Source organism: Mus caroli, chromosome 3, assembly GCF_900094665.2.
Source record: "Mus caroli chromosome 3, CAROLI_EIJ_v1.1, whole genome shotgun sequence".
NCBI lineage: Eukaryota > Metazoa > Chordata > Mammalia > Rodentia > Muridae > Mus > Mus caroli.
The window spans coordinates 87,620,821-87,623,147 of record NC_034572.1 but is presented as its reverse complement, the minus strand read 5'-3'; the positions used below and the strand labels follow the sequence as shown (position 1 = coordinate 87,623,147).

Below are 2,327 nucleotides of genomic sequence, written 5' to 3'. Positions count from 1 at the left end.
TCCAGTTCTTGGCCGAGCTCTTGTTCCTCACGGAATTTTCTGTCACGTTCCTGGCGCCTCAGCTGCTCTTCCTCCAGTCCCTGGCGGAGTTCTTGGTCCCGGAGGATCTTTCTGTCCCTCAGCCGCTCTTCTTCGCGCTCCCGGCGGAGCTCTTGCTCCCGGCGGATCTTTCTGTCCCGCAGCCGCTCTTCCTCCAGTTCTTGGCGGAGCTCTTGTTCCTCACGGAATTTTCTGTCACGTTCCTGGCGCCTCAGCTGCTCTTCCTCCAGTCCCTGGCGGAGTTCTTGGTCCCGGCGGAGCTCTTGCTCCCGGCGGATCTTACTGTCCCGCAGCCGCTCTTCCTCGCGCTCCCGGCGGAGCTCTTGGTCCCGGCGGAGCTCTTGCTCCCGGCGGATCTTACTGTCCCGCAGCCGCTCTTCCTCCAGTTCCTGGCGGACCTCTTGTTCCCGGTGTAATTTTCTGTCACATTCCTGACGGCGGCGCTGCTCTTCCTCTCGCTGTCCGCGAAGCTGCTCCTCCACCCTCAAAGGGTCTCGCTCTTGCCCACGCTGCTCTTCCTCCAGTTCCTCGCGGCGCTCTTCTTCCTCACGGAATTTTCTGTCCCGTCTGAGCTCTTGCTCCCGGCGGGATGGTCTGTCCCGCAGCTGCTCTTCCTCACGCTCCAGGCGGCGTTCTTGCTCCCGGCGAGATGGTCTGTCCCGCAGCTGCTCTTCCTCACGCTCCAGGCGGCGTTCTTGCTCCCGGCGGNATGGTCTGTCCCGCAGCTGCTCTTCCTCACGCTCCAGGCGGCGTTCTTGNTCCCGGCGGGATGGTCTGTCCCGCAGCTGCTCTTCCTCACGCTCCAGGCGGCGCTCTTGCTCCCGGCGGGATGGTCTGTCCCGCAGCTGCTCTTCTTCTCGCTCCAGGCGGCGTTCTTGTTCCCGACGGAATCTCTGGTCCCGCTCCTGACGCCTCAGCTGCTCTTCCTCACGCTGCTGGCGGAGCTCTTGTTCTTCACGGGATTTTCTGTCGCATTCCTGCCGAAGTTCTTTCTCAAGTTCTTGGAGGCGCTCCTCCTCCTCTTGGAATTCTCTCTCTTGTTCTTGACGCCGCCTCTGCTCTTCCCGTTCTGTCCGCAGCTGCCTTTCCTCCTCAAGGAACTTGCCCTCTCTCTCCTGTTGCCGTCTTCTCGATTCTCCCTGGAGCTGTTCTTCCTCCTGGAACGTCTCATCTTGTCTTCTGGCTTCCCGTTGGTGCTCTCGCTGAAACTGCTCTTCCTCTAGGATCTGACGGTCGCGCTGCTGTCGACGCCTCCTCTCCTGCTCCAGCTCTTTCTTCTCTTCCTCTTCAGCTTGCAGAGGCCGCCGATCCTGACGTCTCACTCGCTCCCGAGAATCTTCCAGCTGCTGGATCGTTTCCTCATCCCCTCTGCGTTTGGTGAAGAGCCTGTTACTACGAACTTCACTTTCTTTCCTTGGTTGCCACTGCCATTTCAGATCCCTGCGCTGATCTTCATCCCGCAGCCGCTGCAGGTCCTCCTCCTGATACTGCCTCTCCTGCTGCAGGCGCCTTCTTTCTCTCTGCAGCCGCTCTTCCTCCTGCTGCAGCCGCTCTTCCTCCTGTTGCAGGTCCTCCTCCTGATACTGCCTCTCCCGCTGCAGGCGCCTCCTTTCTCGCTGCAGTTGCTCTTCGTCTTGCTGCAGCCGCTCTTCCTCCTGCTGCAGATCCTCCTCCCTGTGGGATTTCCTCTCCCGCTGCAGGCGCTGCTCTTCTTGCAACAGCCGTTCCTCGCGTAGCTCCTCCTCCCTACGCTGCCTCTGGCTGGGTTTGGCGTACAGTGTGCGGCGCCTCTGGCTTGCCTCTCGGCGTTCCTCCTGGAGCCGCCTCTGTTCTTCCTCTAGGAGGCTGTCCTGGAGCTCTGCTCGTTGCAGCTTCTCCTCCCGGAAGCGTTGCTCCTCCCTGTCGCGGAACCGCTGCTCCTGCTCCAGGCGCTCCTCCGCCCGCTGTGACCTCTCCCACTGGTTGCGCTGGCGCGCCTCCTCAGCGGGACGCTGCTGTTGGAGGTCGCGGCGCTGGAGCTGACGCTCCTCCAGCTCCTGGCGAAGCCTCTGCTCCTGCCTGCTAGGCCTAGAGTAGACCTTGTTCTGACGGGCTTCTGCCTCGTCTTCGAGCTGCCACTGCCACCTCTGGGTAATGCTCTGGTCGGGTTCCCGGATCCGCGTCTGCTCCTCCTCCTCAGCCAGCTCCTGCCTCAGCTCTTGCTCGCGCCTCAGTTCCTGCCTCAACTCCTGCTCGCGCCTTAGCTCTTGCTCGCGCCTCAGTTCCTGCCTCAACTCCTGCTCGCGCCT

At 62.0% G+C, this 2,327-nt stretch overlaps 1 protein-coding gene across 1 annotated transcript in view; it reads right to left on the bottom strand.

Annotated features, from left to right (window-relative positions):
* Positions 1-2,327, bottom strand: part of Tchh (trichohyalin) — a 5,881-nt gene that overhangs the window by 1,583 nt on the left and 1,971 nt on the right. Inside the window, exon 3 of the mRNA XM_021159100.2 lies at positions 9-2,259. Coding sequence (XP_021014759.1) covers positions 9-2,259 — 2,251 coding nt within the window. The remainder of the gene's footprint in view (positions 1-8; positions 2,260-2,327) is intronic.